This window comes from Lathamus discolor, chromosome 2 (genome assembly GCF_037157495.1).
Source record: "Lathamus discolor isolate bLatDis1 chromosome 2, bLatDis1.hap1, whole genome shotgun sequence".
NCBI lineage: Eukaryota > Metazoa > Chordata > Aves > Psittaciformes > Psittacidae > Lathamus > Lathamus discolor.
In genome coordinates, this window is record NC_088885.1 from 12,728,268 (window position 1) to 12,747,430 (window position 19,163).

Sequence of the window (19,163 nt, forward strand, 5' to 3'; positions counted from 1 at the left end):
CGATGATAGAAAGTTTGTCTACATCTCAAAAAATTATGCAAACTGGCAAGCTGCTTGTTTTTCCCGTTCAGTGAAAAGAGCCTTGGAACGCAGTCTGTCTCTCTCTTGTCTGGGTCAGAGGCTCTTTGTTAGCATTAAAACTGATTTCTCTTAATTGGACCTAGTCGATGTCATCTGGTGCACTTTGAATGTGAGCAGGAGCCACTGCTGCCAATAAACGTCCACAAAGCCTGGCTTTATCTTTAACGCTGAGATACGGCCCCATCACTCAGCTATTGATGTTGGAACTGTGGAGCACTGTGATATAAATAAATGTATTCATGCTGGCGTCCAGTTCTTTAAAAATGAATTTCTTTCACACCCTTTAGTTCGAGCAGTTGTATGCTCTGCCCCGCTCCATGGTGGCTTTCATGCAGCATTCATTTTTAAGGACTTATCAGAAGACTTCATAGACGAAAGGAGCTTTGGGAGAAGAAAAGCTCTCAGTTAAAGCAATGCTTAACTTGGGGCAGGAACCAACGAAGGATGCAGAGGCTGAAAGCCACTTGTGTTCCACACAGATTGCTGGGGATGCACAGTGGTGCAAATGAGATGCTGGTCTAGTGGTGGGGTGGAATTGGATTGATTTGTTGCTCCTTGTGAAGGTGTCTGTCATGCTGATCGATAACAGGAATTATCTGCAGACAGCACCTGGGATTTTTAGTTTGAAAGGGGAGGTGAACCAGGGAGGCGAGTCTCGCAGGTATCCCACTTTGTTTGGCAGTGACACTGGAATAGCAGTGTTGGGCATCCATCTGAAGGCAGGCATCTGTAAGAAGTCTGGTGTTTGGAAGTAAAAATGCCAGTTCTGCAAACTCCAGTTTTGTGAAAACGGAGCTTCTGCATGGAAGAATGGAGCCCTGGCTCTCGGCGCCCAGGAATAAACAAGTATCTAAGATCATGAAGTGGTTTTAAGTAAAAGAGTTGCTAGCCCTATCGCCTGAAAGGGTTAACAGGTCTTAGGATGGTCAGCATCGTCATTGTCCAAAACCATAAGGGCTTGATTATCACTGCTGATGGAGAAGCCCCTCTTTTCATTGTGGAGCTGTGGAGTTTCTTTTCATGCTTGCTTTAAAATCCTGTGCCCAGCAGAGGCTGGGATAAGAAGTCTTGGTGATGTTTTTTATACTCTCCTTGATTCCAGTTTGCTCTCCACAGCTGTGCTCTTAATGTGCGCATGCATCTTAGACTAGAGGTCAAGGATTATATAGTTCTGTTTTAAACCATATTTATACTGTGCAGAATCTTATACATCCCTTTGGAGCATCAAATCTCTGATTTCAAGTTTAAACTGGTTACCACGTGCAGGGTATTGAAATACAAGATACAACCCCTGTTTATTGGATGAGTGCAGTGGGAAATGCTCAGTAAAATTCATGCCATTTTTCAGATTTGACAGATTTTTGTGTGTTGAAGCTTTTGTGTGCAAAGATGTAGCTCTAGAGCTATTTCCTTAACTGGCTTGTAGTGGGTAATTTGTATTCCGTGTCCTCCCATTCTCTTGTAAATGTGATATTCTGGGGAAAGGCTGAAGTCTGTTATGTATGTAGTAAAAATGTTTTCTATTCAACCCATTGTAGCATACACCTCCTGTTAGTAGTCATAGAGTTATTGCCTGAGTTTGTGTGCCCGTTTTCTTCTTCCCTTTGTAGCTTTTAGATACCCAAAGAAGAGCTATGATTTCAGTTTCCTCAAGTCTGTTTGACCGATATCCCACAATGGGCAGTAGTTCAGCTAAGTTAACTTCAGACAGTGATATTTTGGGCACTCATAGCTTGCTTGGTGAGCTGTGCGCTATGTGAGCCTGCAAAAATGTGGTTGATCATATCTGAGGCTGATAGGGCTCCTGCCTATCTAACATTATTTAATGTGTTAATATGTTCTCAAGCATTTCAGAGTGTTGTCATGATAGTTCAAGGGCTTCTTGCTCTTTATTCCCCGAGGGCCTGATAGTCACCCAATGCACTTACGATCATGAGAGCGTGTTATTCCCAGAAGCTTGTCCATGTGCTGGTGTGTGTCTACATATCAGTGTGTCTGTATATATAGTCACTGATTTATATTAAAATGGTATCTGTATGACCAGGTTCTTCAGTGTTTCAGCTGTTTTCCAGCACCACAAAGGCACCTGTCTATATTACCTACATAGGCCTGCAGGCTTCTAGTAAACCGATTCAGGGCTTGGCAATTCCTGAGGATTTATATAAGCCAAGTGTTCTTGCAGGAGGAAAGAAAGGGGGAAGGAGAAATATTTGGCTTGAAATATTACCTCAGATAAATGTGAATAGTTAGGCTGCCACACAGCTATTGGTACAGAAATCATATTGGAGCATGGGTGTTCAGCCTCCACTATGATGGAGTAAATCAGTGCCTTTGACTGGTCTGAAATAGTTAATTGTGGCGATGCTTCCATTTAGGAGTTGTTTTTGCACACTTCTCGTCTCAAGGAAAGTTTGTCATCACAGATGTGCTGAGGTTATTGTACTTCTGACAATGTCTCCTTTTCCTTCCCTAAGCGGGTTTTATGGCTGTAAATCCTGAAAGGTTTACCCAGTTCCCCGTCATTGCCTTTTTCAGCTGAGTAAGGAACCAGGTGGCTGCTCGCATTTGGAGCAGAGACAAGTTGAAGTGCTTCTGTTCTCTGGATGTAATTTTGAAGCTTGGAGTAAAGACTCAAGTAACAAGCAAGAAACACCCCAGACAGCTTAAAAAGAAACAAATGTCAATTTTTGACCCATTAAAAAACGTTAATAATGTGACATTTCTTGCCGTTCTCTTTCGAAATGCTACTTTTATCTCTCTCCTTTCTTCTCCCTGTGCGTCCTTCTAGCTGACACCCCCAAATCCCTCAGCAAGCCCAGGGTAACAATTTTATCCTTTCTGGCAACATGATCTGGCAGGACAAAGCAGTGGAGTCAGTTTAGTTGCACGGCATCCTGCTGTGAGTTTTACAATAAGGAATGAGTCTGGTTTCTGTGCTGTTGCTTCATTCCTTCGGCCCTGCTCTTCACTGGATTGCACGGCTGCTGAAATAACGAAGGCTGTTCTGCATCTCAGGCTGACCAATATGTGTGCATAGAATAACAGAATGGTTTGGGTTGGAAGGGACCTTAAAGCTCATCCAGTTCCAGCCCCCTGCCACAGGCAGGGACACCTTCCACTAGAGCAGCTTGCTCCAAGCCCCATCCAGCCTGGCCTTGAGCACTGCCAGGGATGGGGCAGCCTCAGCACTCTCACGGGGAAGAATTTCTGGCTGAGAGCTCGTCTCAGTCTCCCCTCTGTCAGGTTAAAGCCATTCCCCTTGTCCTGACCCTGCAGGCCCTTGGCAAAAGATGTCCAGATTTCTTGCATCCCCTTTTAGCATGCTTGTACTTTGTGTGCAACCAGAAGGAAGGGGCAGGAAGAGGCTGACCCTGTGGAGGCTGGGTGTTGCGTTAACGATGCTGTGTTGCACGAATGATGTAGTGATGCTTTAGATGCTGCTGTGGTGTTTTGGTGAGGTGGGGCTTGATCTTGTTGGTCACAGGTCATCCATCTGCCATCCAAATAACAGCCCTCCTGCTTCTTGCTCTGCATGTAATGGATGAATCACTGGGTTTTTTGTTTCAAGGGCTTAGCCAGTGATAGAGACCTCTCTGAAGGGAATAAACTCAGCTGGGCCGTGCTGGTGGTGCACCCTCCACTGGTGCTGCTTGTGAAATCAGCTGCGGTATGCAAGGATATTTAAAGACTTATTTCTCTGCTACTTAACATTACGGTGAGGTGAGGTACCTACACTCCCCAGTCCTTGAGCTGCGATTGCCTAATCGCTGCTGGCATGCTGGAGGCTGATCCTTAATGTGCTTGGCATCTCTCCATGCCATCGGTCAGCTCGACACTTCCCTTCACTGTTCCTTCTGCTAAATGCAGCACTTAATTTCCAAATCTGTGTGTCCCAAGGGTCAATCACCAGCAAAGTGATAGCCACTGCTCTGCAGGAAGTAATTTTCAGGAGGTGTGTATTCCCCTGTGGCTAGGAAAGCTTCTTCTCGTCCTTTAACGTTGGCTGCTGCTGAAATGTGATGGTTTCTAGCTGCAGAGCTGTGTAGTTGTCTCTGTACAGATGAGGGCATTTGTCCTTGAGTGCGTGAGTTTAAATGCAAGAAGAGAAGGTTAAATGGCCTCTGCCTGCTGCTTCTCATGTTGGTTTAGACTTCATCATGCCAGACAGAACAGCAGATCTCCAAATGTTTCACTTGCTGGGATCTAGGTGCAAGAATGAAAGCATGAGACAAGATCTTCAGATGGCACAGTGTGTGATGTAGGTGAAGTACCAAATTTGAATGTATGGACGTTCAGGACAACCCAAAATAGATCTGCTTTTGGCACACATCCCCAGTTGCCTTTACTGGCTGATTCCTTCTGCTCAATCCACATGCAGAAATGGCAGCAGACGTTTTCTTTTCAAAAGGCATATTTGCTCAAGGCAGCAATATTGTCTGTGCCAGTAGCCTACTCAACTCATTCATAATCAATTTTTCCCATTCAGCTGTTTAAAGAGACCTGAAGAGTCTTTGTAATGTAGGCTGCTTCATCTCCATCTTGCATTCTGCAAGCCAAGGTATCATGTGCACTAATTGCTGAATCATATTTACTTTTCTTGGGTTAGGGCAAAGCTTCTTTTAAACCACAGGCCAGTGCGGCCTACTTTATCTTATTGTTCTAACAGGTCATAGAAACAGTTTCTTGCCATTTGCAATTTGAACCTGCAACTCTTTAAGCTAGTAATATCCCCCCTTATTTATTTTTGTTAGACCTCATGAATGTCAATAAGTGAATGACATGCATTCATCGCCTGTGTAAATGAAATGATTGGCATTTGATTTTCTGCCTGCCGCCTGCCTAGTGGGATTTCCATTTGGAGCTATTATTTCAGGCTCCTTTGCGCTCGCTCCCAAATGTGTGCAGGCTTTGTAGTTTTTAGCAATTTAAGTATTTCGGACATTAATTCTTCGCAGTTGTGAAAACACGTGTTGTAGAGTGCAGCCCCATCTAACTTCTCAAAATGATACAGGTTAGCGCATGAAATGTTGGAGAAAATGGTCACTTAATGAAGGGCTTTCCTCTTCTTTTTGTAAATACATTTCCAAGTGCCGCAGGACAGTTTCCAGGGACTGGAGATGTGCTGCTGTTTGGTGTAGACCAGACTGATGCAGGAGCAGCTCTTCCAGGTAGCTGAGGTTGACCCTGTATAGGTGCATGCCTTGTGCTTTGGGTCTCCCTGTGAGTGCGGGGATGGTGATGATGGGTGGTGGTTGGGGATGGGACTTTAAATTGGAGGATGAAGGGAAAGTTGTTGAAAACAGGGAAAGCTTCCATTCTGGCGCTGGTGCTGGGGTGTCCATCTGTGCCGTGCGTGGGCTGTGCATGAGGGCTGACTTTGCATCAGTAGCTCTTTACCCCTTTAGTGGCTAAACCAAGAGCAGCGTCTCCAGGTAGCAGCCTGGATCCACACGAGTGCCTGAGGCTTAGCCCTTTAGAGATGGTTGCCTTTACTTCCAGCCCTGGGCTGAACTTCAGCAAGGATGTTGTTACTTGCAGAAACTCTGCCCTGCCTCACAGCATGAGAGCATCAGCAGAAGTGATACTAAACTACCTGGTGCTCTGCACTATCCTCCCCAGGGTACATTCCTTCTACTTCACCTCCCTCCTCATCCTTGTGTGCTCAGATCCTTGCTCACAGCCAGGTGGGAGAGATTGTCCCTTTAACGAGGAAGCATAATAAGGGCTCCCTTAATACTTGTGCTTCCCCTGTAATCCTCCTCAAAAAGCATCCCTTAGGGCACAAGTAGCTGCCAGCTTGCTAAACAGTTAACTGGATCATAACACAAGTGATTAAAAAGTGTTCATCATCTTTCAAGGGTACGTTAAGGAACCCTATGGTCAGAGCTGTGTGTTGGTTCTTCACGGAGACACTAGCTCTCGTGGGATAAACAGCCTTCATAGCCTTAATGGTAAATGTTGGTTAATAGCAGCGCATCATGGAAGAGGTTTGCTCCTGTGTTGTTGGTCGGGGTTTTTGCTGTTGTTCTTTAAGGCTGTGATTACATGAAATGTTCTGAGCATGGGGTGCCTCAACTTCCTAAACAAGCTTATTAATCTTTGGCTGGGTGGCAAGCACGCGGGTTCAGATTCCATCCTCTCGTGGGTGTGTGTATTGTGTTAGCTCTTGGGCTGATAGGGATATAGCTAAAACTTAGGAAAAATAGGTGCAGCTGCTGTTTGTCCATTCTAATACCTTCCTAAATGCTTTCAGGGGGCAGGGTTTGTGTATGGGGTTACTTTAAATGTGTTACAATCCTAATGGAAATTTAACTTGTTAAAGTATTTGTGGCTTCACTGGGGGAAAATGCCTTTATTGTGTGTGGTGTTTTCAGTTTGAATCAATGTCGTCGCTTCACAAGGCTGCTGAGAAAAGTCTTTTTGCTGGGGAATGTGAACCTTGCTGTTGGTTGTTTGCTCATTTCTGTCTTTTCTCCTGAAATTAATTACTTGTTACTTTGCTTTTGGTTTCCAGGGTCTTGGTTGGTGCTCCCAAGGCAGAATCTAAATACAGCACCTCTGTTCAGTCCCCAGGAGCAGTGTTCAAATGTCGAGTCCATACCAACCCGGACAGAAGATGCACCGAGCTGGATATGGGGCGAGGTGCGTAATTATGGTGCTTGGGGGAGGGAGAAAGGGGGAACCAAAAAACACCCATCCAAATGGCTTGCAATTGAAGAGGCTCTACGACATTGAGAGGGATTTGCCAGCCTCTCCTGATGGATTTTAAGGCATTGGTAGTAAAGGTGTCATATTCTCTTCAGCATTATGGAATAGCATCCCACCGGGTGCCGATGTCCTCTCAGTGGCCCTGTTTGCTCTCTCCAGTGAGTAACCAGGCAAAGGTGGGGTTTTCCCTTCTTATCCTAAGCTGCTCTCTATTCTCTACCTGCTTCAGTGTGACTTTGCAGCGTGTTGGTGGGTGACGGCTGGGAAGGGCTGCTGCCTGCTCCAGGCAGTGCTGAAATAAGGGTGTGTGGATGACTCCACACGGTGTTATGGTGGTCTTGTACGTGTGCTGTAACCAGCAACGTGGGGATCAGTGGGTTCCCTCCTCATGCAGCACATAATTCCTTGGGTTTGCTTTTTTTTTTTTGCTACAGGAAATAAGTTTCTCAGCAAAAGCCATGCTTGTACACTATTGTGCAGGTTAGGACTGACTTTGGTTGCCCTCATGTACTGTCTTGAGTCAGGGGAAGGTGGAGCCCTAAAGTAAAACTGTGATCTAAAACCTTATGCTTGATTCTGATGGAGGGAATTGAAGCCTTTTAATGTTTCGTTTCTCATGGTGAGGTGTGGTGTTGCTTTCTCTGCCTGTAGAAAAGGCATGTTAGTACAGTTCATCTTTCCATGACTGAGTCAAGTAGGGTTTAGTTTTGTGAAGCTTAGGTGTGTTGAAACAGTGTTTTGGCTAAGTTTGATTTGCCCAGCTACTGTAGTGTAAACCATCATGGACTCATGAATACTGCATGATGGGATTTTAGATTTAGGTTTCAGTTGTCTTTTTTTAAAGTGCCCAGATCTCTCTTTTTCAAGAGTAATTTGCTTTGGTTGCATTCTGCAGGCACTTCCACGTCTCTCCCATTGAATTCAGTTGGAAGGTTTATTCAAGTAGAGTGCGGACATGCTGTGATAGCTACTCACTGTTCGGGACAGGGTCTGTCCTACGCTATGTACTTGTATGGTGCCTAGTAAGAGTATTGTCACGATTCATGTGTACAGGAGCTAATAATCAGGCTGAAAGGGAAAAGAAATGCATTGTGAGGTGCATGTTTGATGGGCAGTCCCTTCTCTTGTAGGGATTCTTTGGTGGGTATTTAAAACTCATGCCTCTGCCTTGCTGCCTTTCCCCTCTTTCTGTAGGCAACTCTCGGGGCATGCTCTGTGGCAAGACCTGCAAAGAAGACAGAGATGATGAATGGATGGGTGTGAGCCTGGCTAGACAGCCGAAGGCTGGTGGAAGCGTGCTGGTAAGTCCATTCTTTCCTTTGATCTCATTAAAACTGCTGCTGCTGTCTGACTCCTATGCTAAACACATCAGGATTAATGTGCTCGGCAGTGACTGAAAGAGTCCAGCTTTACAGGCAGCAAATTCTGTACTCTCTTCCTTAAAGCGGAAGGAAAAGTGAGCCCTAGCCAGGAAGCTTTATTTATAGAGGGAGGACTTCAAAGCTGTCACACCTGACTTGTGTCACCCAGGGGCTTCCTCCTAAATCTGAGGGATTAAATCTTTGAACCGAATAAATAGAACTTTGTCTGGGAGGTACCTGCTAGTTTGCTCTTCTGGTCGTTTCTCTGTGTTTATGTCTGGAACATGTATGCATCCACTTTCCCCGAGTGCAGGCATTGCGTGTCAGAACTCACACTGAAAGATGTAAGATGAGTCTTTGTGGTGATATTTTTCCTTTATGTGTATCAATTTTCCATTAACGATGCATTCGAGCTGTGAGTAGAGATGACTTGATTGTGTGTGGGTGGCCTTGTTGTCTTTGATACGGTTGCCATGCACGTAGACAGGTCAAGGAGAGCAGATGTGATCCTTAGGATGTGGAATTTATCTTTGCAAAACATTTCCTGTGCTGGAAAAAGATAATCGTAAGGAGAGCTGAGCAAAAACCTTTCCAAAATACATGGTTATTTTGTGATCAATAGTTGTCTGCATTTACATCCGCAATTGGATTCTGACTGTCTCCTGAGTGAACCTGTCTGCAGGAATGTTAACTGAAATGTAGGCATATTGCAGTGAAACACTGTGCACAGTATGTGTGGCAGGCAAATTTCAGGCTAGTATCCGGCTCTGACAACAATCTAACTCTAAACCCTGCTGTTTGGGAGTTGGAAACTTCCACTATGACCCCATCTTTCCAATGGGGTAAGGGATTGCCCTGGTACGTGACATCGAACTGCCACAAAGCTGGTAGTGAGAAAGATCTTGCGCAATGATTACTGTGTCAACGACCTATGTAAAGGCAGGTAGGTAAAGCTGCTTCATTCAAAGGCATCCTACTATGCACTCAAGAGTCCAAACGTGCCCCAAGTCCTTGCACACCAACTTCCCCATGGGGAGCAGGTGGTTTTGATACTTCCCTGCAATAGTAAGTACTGTGGTATTTTATCTGATCGTCTCATTTTGTGTACAGCTTGTCAGTGCTATAGGGGCCAGCCGGTGCTCTGCTTTACGTGGATGTTTTAAATGGCTGCAGTACCAGAGGAGGAGGGGAAAGAAGGGCATAAATAAAATGTACTACAAACAGGTACAGCAGAGCAGAAAATTAAGGCATTCATGCTAGTGTGATTCATATTTTCAAGGGATATCCTGATCTGTACGTGTACTCAGAGTAAACTTGGGCTTGTTCAGTCTGGGGAAGAGAAGGCTCCTTAAGGGGAGACCTTAGAGCAGTTCCCAGTGCCTGAAGGGGCTACAAGAAACCTGGAGAGGGGCTTTGGACAGGGGCCTGTAGGGACAGGACAAGGGGAATGGCTTTAACCTGACAGAGGGGAGATTGAGATGAGCTCTTAGGCAGAAGCTCTTCCCTGTGAGGGTGCTGAGGCGCTGGCACAAGGTGCCCAGAGAAGCTGTGGCTGCCCCATCCCTGGCAGTGTTCAAGGCCAGGTTGGACCCAGGGGCTTGGAGCAACCTGCACTAGTGGAAGGTGTCCCTGCCCGTGGCAGGGGTTGGAACTGGATCCAACCCAAACCAGTCTGGGATTCTAAACCAGCCCTCTGACAAGGTTATACTGCTCTCACCAGGTAGATCATGTCTGCATGCTTGAGGATGTTTAAATATCTAATTGCTATTGCAATTTGTTGCCTAAGCGCTCTGTCTTAAACTACTAATTACACATCTGTGCACATCTGTGTGTAGACAGAGCTTGGAATGAAGGCATAAGGATTCCATCATGGATGGAAAATACCTGTTTGTTTCAGGGTGTTGTTACTGTCTGTTTTGAGGTAACTTCTAAATGAAAAAAGATTCATGACTCTCCCATAAGCAGATTGTTTTTATCCACGTGCTCTTCTGATGTGAAAGATCAGGATTTCTTTTAAATGCAGCTCTTCTTTGAAGCCCCTGTGAGAAACTGCTGTTCCGATGGGACATGTCTGAATGTGTGTTTGCAGCCACATCTGCTGAAATTTAGCTTTTTACTGCAGTTACCAGGAAACTCTCACGAGTGATTCCCTGTAGTTAGGAGAGAGTACATATATACCTATATATGCGTAGTGTCAGGCATTACAGCTCTATTTTCTGCATCTCTTTCAGGGATTCCTTTAAGTCAGCATGGTATTTTTGTGATCAATAACCCTGGATGGGTTACAGTTCGTTGCCTTTTAAACCCATGTGAGATATTCACATCCTGTGTTAGTCCCACAGTTTAACTGTGGGTTGTACAAAGAAGTTGCTGCTTTTGCTTTGAAAACCCTTAGTGGCTGAAATTTCTCTCTTATCAGCTTTCCTTGTTGCCTTGTAAGAGAATTGGCTTCAGTGGAACAGGTGGTAGGAGAGGTGAGGAGGTGCAGGGGAGGCTTTAGAATCATAGAATCATAGAATAGTCAGGGTTGGAAAGGACCTCAAGATCATCTAGTTCCAACCCCCCTGCCATGGGCAGGGACACCTCACACTAAACCATCCCACACAAGGCTTCATCCAACCTGGCCTTGAACACCACCAGGGATGGAGCACTCACAACCTCCCTGGGCAACCGATTCCAGTGTCTCACCACCCTAACAGGAAAAAATTTCCTCCTTATATCCAATCTAAACTTCCCCTGTTTAAGTTTGAACCTGTTACCCCTTGTCCTGTCACTACAGTCCCTGATGAAGAGTCCCTCCCCAGCATCCCTATAGGCTCCCTTCAGATACTGGAAGGCTGCTATGAGGTCTCCACGCAGCCTTCTCTTCTCCAGGCTGAAAAGCCCCAACTTCCTCAGCCTATCTTGTTCAGTGAAAAACGGACTGTGTTTGAGCCCATGTTGGGCCAGGATGTTACTGAACCAGGGTTTTATGTTTGTGTGAGGGACTGAACAGAAAAACAATGAGGATTTAAACAAAGAAAGAAGTGAGATTAGCTAAAAGAAGTTCTGCGGCTTCCTGCCGCTGGGTATGCTGTCAGTCAATATTTGCATTAATCTAAGTGCTGCAATAGTAGAGCTGAGATTGCCAGCTCTTTCCAAACTCCAACGGCAAAAGTCCTGATTCTGCTTTCTTGGGAGAGGAGCTGGGGACAGTGCATTATGGTTTGGACATCAGCTGCATCCTTCAGTCTTGGTCTTCCTAAAGACCTGCCACATCTGTTATGACTGGTTTTATATCAGGTGTTGCTATTTTTCATTTTAAGCAGTTGATAGACTTACTGGCACATTTAGGGACTCTGTGTGTGAGTCTGTAGAAAAACCCATCACTGCAGCAAAGCCAAATGCCTCCTAGGGAAGAGCAAACCAGAAGTGGTCTGACAGCGGCACATTCAAAAGTACCTTGTTTGGACAGGAGTCAGCAGAGGGCTCTATAAGGACTGTGCATTCAGGTGGGGCTCTCTGCCACTGGAGTCAGGCCGGGATCTCTCATGTTGCTTTTCCTATGGCGCAAAGCCTGTGTCAGGTGTTAAAAGAGCAAAGCATCTGCAGTTCTGAAATTGCCTGTTCGTTATGTTGTGGTAATGCAATGTCTGCCATCAATAGAGACCTCCATGTGCTTTGCCCAGAAGCTGTTTATTTCATAGAATCCCAGAACCCCAGACTGGTTTGTGTTGGAAGGGACCTTAAAGCTCACCCAGTTCCAACCCCTGCCATGGGCAGGGACACCTTCCACTGGAGCAGCTTGCTCCAAGCCCCTGGGTCCAACCTGGCCTTGAACACTGCCAGGGATGGGGCAGCCACAGCTTCTCTGGGCACCCTGTGCCAGCGCCTCAGCACCCTCACAGGGAAGAGCTTCTGCCTACGAGCTCATCTCAATCTCCCCTCTGTCAGGTTAAAGCCATTCCCCTTGTCCTGTCCCTACAGGCCCTTGTCCAAAGCCCCTCTCCAGGTTCCCTGTAGCCCCTTTAGGCACTGGAGCTGCTCTAAGGTCTCCCCTTAAGGAGCCTTCTCTTCCCCAGGCTGAACCAGCTCAGCTCTCTCAGCCTGGCTCCAGAGCAGAGCTGCTCCATCCCTCACAGCATTTCTGTACTCGCTCCAACAGCTCCACTTCCCTCTTGTGCTGTTGCCCCAGAGCTGGATGCAGAGCTGCAGCGAGGGTCTCACCAGAGCAGAGGGGGAGAATCCCCTCTCTCAACCTGCTGCTCACGCTCTGAGGATGCAGCCAGCACACGGCTGGTTTCTGGGCTGCAAGCACGCACTGCTGGCACATCCCCTTCAAGGGTTTGCATCCTTTCTCCCCTATGCCATGGTAGAGCCAGAGCCTGTGCCCTGGCAGCAGCTGCTGAGCACCAAAGTGTTCTGATGGCTTCATCATTGCACAGGGGCTCACCTGTGGTTTGCATCAAAAAAAAGGGTTTATAAACTGTTAATTGTTCGTAATCACCTTAGGGAGGGAAAAAAACCCCACAGAATAACCCTCTCCACAGCATCAAACTCAGGTGACTCATCTCTGTTCCCAAGAGCTCTCTGGGCATGTGCCATCCAAGAAGAAGGCTGTGTCCACCTTTGGTAGCACATCACCTTGCCTCAGCAACATTGAATAATTCAGGGGCTGCGTACTGTAATCCAACTAAACGTTGTTGGGAAGGCAGAAGAACCGAAGGCAGCTGTGGAGGAGCCATGGCAGGGAGACAAATGTGCTGGCTGCAGAGGAAGGAGTTTTGTGTGGGGAAGAGGAGCTGCTGTAAATCCTCTCTATTGGGAAAACGTCAAATCCTGCAGCTGTGGCTTGGGGGAGTCTGGGGAAGCCCCTCCTGAGGTAACAGAGGTGGAGCTCATCGCTTGGAGCTGGCGTTATGAGCTGTCCACAGGCTCAGGCAGTCAGTGGTGAAATGCAGCGTGCCTGCATATGCAGAATGCTGAAGGCACAGGAAAGTGACTATTAACAAACCCCAAACAGCCCCAAAGCCAAACCCCAACAGATTAGGTGTGCCCAGAGTTGCTGTATTGAGCCCGCAGCCCCCAAGCTGATTGTGAATGTACTTCCTATGCAGCAGCTTCTTTTTCTCCCCTTATGTTCTATCTCTCTTGGCCTCTGCACCTCACTCCTGCACAAAGCCTCCCGCTTGTGATGAATTGCTGCTGCTGCTCTCCCCAGCTCTGCTCTTTCTGCTCCTCTGGGAGAGATTAGTAGGTTAATTTATGTGAGTCCCTTGCAGTTCCAGAGATATTGTAAATTCCTGGACATTTTATGTCACAATCCTTTATTTATCCTTCCATAATTTTAAAAAATGCTCTTGCTCTGTTTCCGTTTGATTTTGTATCTGGAGTTGGGGTGGACTTGACTGTCACTTTAATGGTATGTGTCTTTATGGGGCTGCCTTTAGGAGGGCTGCGCGTGTACTTGTGCTCGAAGCACACATCTGTCAGGAGAGAAACTATTTCCTGGTTACTCTGAAAACTAGCATTTCACATGCTGCCTTTTTGTTGCTGTTGAACCTTGCATGGGTGGTGCATGGGATTAAAACCATAACTGGGCTTCCTTAAAGCACATAAAGGAGTCCCCAGAGCTGCTCTTTGCAGGACTCCTCACATGCATTTGGCTGTTGAGCAGAGTGCCTTCCGAAGCATCCACCACAGTGTGGTGCAGAGCTTTCCATGGCTCCCAGAGTCTCTCCATGACAGCCGTCTTGAGGAGGCATGCACTCCTCCTTGAGAACTGGGAGTTAGTAAAGCCATAAATGCCAGACTCCAAGTGCAGCACTGCTAACAGCAGAGCAGGCTTTTGCACAACTGGTTTTGCTGTTTCAGTTAAAGTATTACCATTTTATGTCTTTCTGGGGTTAAGTATATGGGAAGGGACCTGTGTTGACTGCTGGATTGAATTTTGAGCATCCCAAAGGATGGTAAACTTCCCGGGTCCTTTACTGGAGTATCTCTCCTATGCAGACCAGCTGAAAGTTGTGTTTCTCCAGCCTGGAGAAGAGAAGGCTCCTTAAGGGGAGACCTTAGAGCAGCTCCAGTGCCTAAAGGGGCTGCAAGAAACCTGGCGAGGTGCTTTGGACAAGGGCCTGTAGGGACAGGACAAGGGGGAATGGCTTTAACCTGACAGAGTGGAGATTGAGATGAGCTCGTAGGCAGAAGCTCTTCCCTGTGAGGGTGCTGAGGCACTGGCGCAGGGTGCCCAGAGAAGCTGTGGCTGCCCCATCCCTGGCAGTGTTCAAGGCCAGGTTGGACACAGGGGATTGGAGCAACCTGGTCTGGTGGAAGGTGTCCCTGCCCGTGGCAGGGGTTGGAACTGGATGAGCTTTAAGGTCCCTTCCAAGCCAAACCAGTCTGGGATTCTGTGCTAAATAGGTGACACAACTGTGTGTCTCTTATGGGTATATTTTTTAATGATGTTGGGATGCTCCCATGGGCAGCTCTGAGGTGCTGAGGCCGAAAAGTGGGGTAGCACAAAAGGAAGGAAGACAGAGGGTATCTTGTGTGGGGAGGATAGGGTCAAACGTGGGGGTCGTGAAAGGGGCGGATGCAAAGCTACCAGGAAAAGTTGGAAGTATGCGGAGGAGATGTTTTGTAGTTTAGAGGCTGCTCTGTTTGCATTGGGACCAAGCCTTAAATGATATAAATTAACACATCTGCACTGACTTCAGTAACTCTAGACCAGCTGGAGGTATGGCCTGGCATGTGCTCGAGTTCAAAGCCTTTGCTGTTTCTCATTTCATTTCCTTTCATTCCAACAAGCCCGTGAGTATCAGGCAACTTACGGCTTTCCTGGCAGCAACGCAGTGTTAATTGTTTGCAGCAAATGGGTTCTGGGAAGGTGTGAACCGGACTCCGCATTGCTTGTGTGTGTGCAGCTGTACTGAGCAAGTGTCCTGGTGAGACTGGTGTAGGTATGGCTTTGCAGGGTGATCTTACTCTTGACTATGAAGGGAAAGGCACCCGCATCCCTGCAGCTCATCTGTACCTTGACTGATGTTGCACTCTTGTTGCGACAAAATCTCTGGTATTTCCACTGAAGTTCATTACCAGTAAGCAAGGCCCAGCTCTTCTGTCACCAGAAACAGAGCTGCTTTTCCCAGCAAGACAAGCCTTTGACTCATTTATCCTCTGGCGGGATGACCTTCTAACATGGTCTTAGTAACCTGAGTCTTAACATCTGTTCTGATCCTCCTGTGTGTATTCTCAATGTCTTTGTTTCTGTTTTCCCCTGTTTTCTGCCTTGGCTGGGTTCTGTTATCGCATCGTGAGTTAGTAAAACTTCACTAGCTGTGAGGATTCACACAGTGAGAGATCTTGAAATACCTGGCATGGGCTCTGTCTTGCTCTGAGATTTGTGGTTTTCCAGCCACGCACCCGTGAAGGCTGAGCTGTCAGGTCAGCAGCGTCATAAGCTGCCGAAGTTAGCGATGAGGAGGTGCTTTATCTTGGAAGAGTGGGATGTATGGAGAGGACAACAATGTCAAGGCTGAGAGGTCCTGTTCACACGTGCTCTGCCTAGGTCTGAATGCTCTCCTGTGACTCTGGATCAATAACCAGAGTGATGTGATCTCTGCAGGCGTGCGCTCACCGCTGGAAGAACATCTACTACGAGACAGAGTACATCCTGCCTCATGGCTTCTGCAACATCATTCCCCCCAACCTGCAGCCCAATGGGAGGAGACTGTTTCCCTGCTATGAAGGTAAGGAGTGTGGGAATCAGGAATGGGGCTTACCTCTTATTTCCCTTGCTGCGGTCTCATTTTACAGCTGCTGTGCTTTCCCTTTATTTCCAAAACCATCCACAATGAATCTTCCACAAATAAATCACCCAAAATCATCCATGAACCACCCTCACTACCGATAATATTCATTTTTTGGTAACATGGCTGCCTTGTGGCACAGCTGGGGTAATGGTGGGGTTTTGAATGAAGTTGGGTCCTGCGACTTACGGTGTGACTGTAAAGTCACACACTTTACTAGAGGAATAATACGTTTCTGAGCTGGTTTTGACACAGCAGCTCGCTCTTCCCTTATGTGAATGATCAGGAGATCATAGAATCATAGAATAGTTAGGGTTGGAAAGGACCTCAAGATCATCCAGCTCCAACCCCCCTGCCATGGGCAGGGACACCTCACACTAAACCATCCCACCCAAGGCTTCATCCAACCTGGCCTTGAACACTGCCAGGGATGGAGCGCTCACAGCCTCCCTGGGCAACCAATTCCAGTGCCTCACCACCCTAACAGGAAAGAATTTCCTCCTTATATCCAATCTAAACTTCCCCTGTTTAAGTTTTAACCCGTTACCCCTTGTCCTGTCACTACAGTCCCTGACAAAGAGTTCCTCCCCAGCATCCCTCTGAGTTGGCATCTCATACTTCGCTACGCGCACAGTAAAAATCCTGCCTTACGTTGCAATCAGTAACCAATTTTCCCACCTTATGAGAACACTTTCAGTTTTGTGTTGTGATTTATCAGAGGACTAGAGGGGGACGTAAGGGTTGCTTAACACCTTGCTCCCTTTGGGGAACTTCTGCAGCAGTTTATGTTAAGCTGCTATTGTGTTTCAGGTGCCATAAGGTGTCTTGGTCCTTGTTTGGATCCTCTGAATGTCTGGGTTTGGGGTGCATAGAAAGGGGGGGCTCCAGCTCTAAGGAGGGGTGACTGTGCCTGTTGGTTCTACTCTAAATGGCAAGCGTCAGCGTTTTAATTTCCCAGCTCTCTGGTGCATGTGAGACTCTTTTGTCATGTTTCCTTTCCTAAAGACTTCAGAAGACAGCATCTCCTCTGCCAAGAGCAATTAACTAAAGCAGGGGCATGAGTGTGTTGTCAGGAAGAAGACAGGGTATCTCCTAAGATTCCTTGGCCTTCAGAGAAGCATCTGAGGGAAAGCACGGCCTTGGTTGCTTCTGTGTCCTGGGAAATGTCTTTCCCCTCTTGCCTGGAGGAGCCTGAGGAAGTGTGGTCATTTGGAGGCCAAGACACAGCAGGGTTTGTTGTGGGCGAAACCTCTGATTGTATTGATTTATATATTCATTTTTATTAATGCCCCCTACCCCATCCCCATCCAAAATTGGCAGCAGCCAAGAGCAGGCTTGCTGCTGACATCAGTAAGTGAGAGAGGGATAAGGATGTCCCAGCAAGTTTCTCTGCTGCTGGCGAGCGGTCATGTCCCAGTGCAGAACTGAGTCTGCTCCATTACCCCCTTTTGATCCTGAGGTGGCTCCTCCAGGCTTTACCCTGGGACTTGCTACAACAAACCTGCACAGCTCCTGGAGATGGCACACAGCTTCAGGGCTGTGCGTTTCCCAGCCCTGAAATCAGTCATTATTTGTAACAGAAGGGATTTTGTATCTCACCTGCGGCACAATACTTTATGGTCAACACACACGCATGGGGATGCTGCTTGGGGCTCCCTCTGAGCCTGTGCCACTGCTCTTGCACCACCTTAAAAGTGTCTCGCCTGAGGCTGCGGCCGGAGGTGGTTTCTGGAAGAGATGAACCGCTTGTGTTTTAGAGTGCGTCATGTCTTCGGAGTAAAAGTGCTGCTAATCTGACAGGATATTTGCCAGGAATTGCTAGAAAATAGAAATGTGTGGGCCTAGAACACGCAGAGCAGCCAGTGGAAAGTTGGCAGGGCTGGTGCAGTGCAATGTTGGCTTAATTTCACTCCATGCTAGAGTGAAAGTGGGAGGTTTGGGACTGATTTTCTGCCCCCCCATCAGACATGAAATCACGAAGTATCACGAGGGGTGGCTGCGTTTGTTTACTCCTGTTTCTTTTAGGTTTCAGTAACACGAGCTCAAAGAGAGAGGAAGCCGTGCTGTGTCACACAGAGTGATTCTTTGATTGAGGCTTGCTGTGGAATAAGATTGCAGTCATCCTTGTAGCTGTTTTCCTTCACAGCTAAGGTGATAAGCCCTGTGAGAGGCTGGCGTGACTGCTGGTCCACATGGTCCACAGCCAGAGCTGGCTCTCCATACTGGTGAAGGGTGCAGGCCAATTGAGCTCACATCAGTTTTCATCCGTCTCTGTGTATGTGTGTGTACCCTGGGATGGGTTATTCGTTTGTATAACAGCAGTGTTCTGCCAGCAAGGGAGAGGAGTCTGACTTTGGGGCAGACGTACTTCATACACACAGTATGTTTTCTCTACACATAAAGCAGGCTTAATAATTAAAAGGCACAGGAGGACATGGAAGTTTCCTGACTGGGTGGTAGTGGTGCAGCAGCACAGTCTCAATCCATCTTATTCTTGTCCGGCTTCCCTGAAAGGGCTGACAGAAGTCTGGAAGCAGCTGAGAGCTAATGACAACAGCAGCAAGCCTAATACTTTAACACAATCTCTCTGAGTAGGAACTAATCTGGTTTATACGATCTGGATGACCTTTGTGGTATAGCTGGCGTATGGAGCCAGAGTCTTCCAGGCAGTGCTTTCACTTGGTTATTTTTCCTGTAGTTTTAATGGCCTTCCAAAATAAAAGGGAGCTGCCTTTTCATTCCCTTGATGTAGTCAGTTTGCAAAGAAGGGTGGCTGCATCTACTGTGAGAAACAGCCCAGCTGATAAGGAGAGCTGGGGTGGTTTCCTGCTCCTCTGTGGTAGAAGTTGGTGGTGAAGGTGGGGAAGACTGATGGACCCATTGGTTAGCAAATAAGGGGAACAGCACATGCTCACATGCCTTGCTTCCAAAGGGACAGGCAAGTTTTCCCACAGCGTCCAGACCACGTTTGGTATTCTGGGAGCCATCCCTGCTTTGTGGTGCAAACCCAATACCACAATGCTAGGTCAGAAAGATTACTACTGTTTCTTCCTAGAGTAGTGAAACACTGTAAGATAGGAAGGAAGAGGCTTCCAGTGCAAATGTTAGTTTACTGTAACTGTCCAATTTTGCTTCCCTCTGTGAAGATGGTAGATGCAGGATTTTATTGCACTCTGGAGCTTATGCTATGTTACGGCATTGAAATTTGCTTAGAGACTTTGAGAGG

The 19,163-nt window shown here is 47.1% G+C and overlaps 1 protein-coding gene across 1 annotated transcript in view; it reads left to right on the forward strand.

Moving 5' to 3' along the window:
* Positions 1 to 19,163, forward strand: part of ITGA9 (integrin subunit alpha 9) — a 219,634-nt gene that overhangs the window by 730 nt on the left and 199,741 nt on the right. The window contains exons 2-4 of the mRNA XM_065665773.1: positions 6,596 to 6,723; positions 7,984 to 8,090; positions 15,754 to 15,877. Of these exons, the coding sequence (XP_065521845.1) occupies positions 6,596 to 6,723; positions 7,984 to 8,090; positions 15,754 to 15,877 (359 nt within the window). The remainder of the gene's footprint in view (positions 1 to 6,595; positions 6,724 to 7,983; positions 8,091 to 15,753; positions 15,878 to 19,163) is intronic.